This window comes from Chiloscyllium plagiosum, chromosome 39 (assembly GCF_004010195.1).
Source record: "Chiloscyllium plagiosum isolate BGI_BamShark_2017 chromosome 39, ASM401019v2, whole genome shotgun sequence".
In the NCBI taxonomy this organism is placed as follows: Eukaryota; Metazoa; Chordata; class Chondrichthyes; order Orectolobiformes; family Hemiscylliidae; genus Chiloscyllium; species Chiloscyllium plagiosum.
This window is the reverse complement of record NC_057748.1, coordinates 26804552-26806216: the sequence shown is the minus strand read 5'-3', so window position 1 is coordinate 26806216 and position 1665 is coordinate 26804552. Positions and strand designations below refer to the sequence as shown.

General features: G+C 52.8%; 1 protein-coding gene across 1 annotated transcript in view; it reads right to left on the bottom strand.

Annotated features, from left to right (window-relative positions):
- The window catches only part of LOC122542048 (host cell factor 1-like), a gene marked incomplete at its 5' end in the record, with an annotated part of 48311 nt that overhangs the window by 39847 nt on the left and 6799 nt on the right, over positions 1–1665 (bottom strand). Inside the window, one exon of the mRNA XM_043679336.1 lies at positions 779–987. Coding sequence (XP_043535271.1) covers positions 779–987 — 209 coding nt within the window. The remainder of the gene's footprint in view (positions 1–778; positions 988–1665) is intronic.

Genomic DNA, 1665 nt, shown 5'->3' with positions numbered 1-1665 from the left:
GATACAGAGTAAAGCTCCCTCTACACTGTCCCCCCGACAAACACTCCCAGAGCAGGTTAAGGAACCGGGTGTGATACAGAGTAAAGCTTCCACTACACTGTCCCCCCGACAAACACTCCCAGAACAGGTTAAGGAACCGGGTGTGATACAGAGTAAAGCTTCCACTACCCTTTTAATTTCAAAAAACATTCCCTCTACTCGGTTAAAACTGAAAGTAAAGCTCCATCTACTTTGTTCCCATCAAACACTCCCAGGGACAGGGACAGCACAGGGTTAGATACAGAGTAAAGCTCCCTCTACACTGTCCCCATCAAACACTCCCTGGACAGGGACAGCACGGGGTTAGATACGGAGTAAAGCTCCCTCTACACTGTCCCCCCCATTCAAACATTCCCGGGGACAGGGGGGGTTAGATATGGAGTATACCTCTTTCTACACTGCCCCTCATCAAACACTCCAGGGACAGGGATAGCATGGGGTTAGATACAGAGAAAAGCTCTCTCTACATTGTCCCCCATCAAACACTCCCAGGACAGAGACAGCATGGGGTTAGATACAGAGTAAAGCAGCCTCTACACTGTCTCCCCCCGCCCCCGCCATCAAACACTCCCAGGGACAGGAACAGGGGTTAGCTAGAGTAAAGCTCTCACTATTCTGTCCCTGGCCAGGGAAAAGATGAATCGGTGAGAGTTCGGAGGGACGATGTAAGGACAGAAGCTCTTTTCATGTTCGCCTGCCCATGGAAGCCATACACTCAGTGAAAGCACCTTCCCCTTACCGATGTCCAATGTCCAGAGGTCTCCGAGCCTGCAACCGCTCATGCCTCCGTAGATGACCAACTTGGATTTCTTCAGAGTTTTCTCGGTGTAGATGATGGCGGTGTGAGACTCCCGTGGGGGGGGCAGCACTCCGTAGGTGATGGGGTTGTCCCAGCTCAGTACCCCCGAGCCGGGCCTCAGCTCCAATATGTAAACATCGTTCAGATAACTGTAGTGGGACAGAGGGAGGGGGTGGAGGGAGGCGACAGAAGGTAGGAGCCGGGCAAGGTACGCGGGAACAGGAAGGGAGCGGGAAGGGTACGAGACGGCAACACCGGCAGAGAAAAAGAAAGTGGAGGGAGGGGAAAAAAGAGACATGCAGGTGCTTTAGCCACACTGAGAAGCAGTGACAGAAACTAAACTGATGCTGGAAGGGAACAGAAAGATGGCAAGGTTTCAGCCCTGTTCCCTGCAGTACACCGCTCCGACCATGGTCTCCTGGCCAGTCTGCATACCTCGCGGTGCCTGCAAAGCTCTGCACCTTCGCATCACAAACCCCATAGCCTTCCACCTGCTGGGTTCAGTGCTCCATCCCAACACCCTGACTCTCGGTAGGTTCCCGTCCAGCTGAAATGACCAGCCTTCACTCGCTGGTTTTAACAGAGACTCACAAAATTGAACACTACAGTGAGGTACGGGAGGAGGAGGTGAGACGGGCAAATGACCCAAAGACTGATCAATGAATATCAACTGTCAAACTTGCAGCACATTCAAATTCATTCAATTCCTCGGTCTCTGTAATCCTCATTCAGCCCTTACACTCCTCCCTATCTCCGTCACCTCCTCCAGCCCCTGCACCTCCTTCCCATCTGTCCCCTCCTCCATCCCCTACACCCCCTCTCTATCT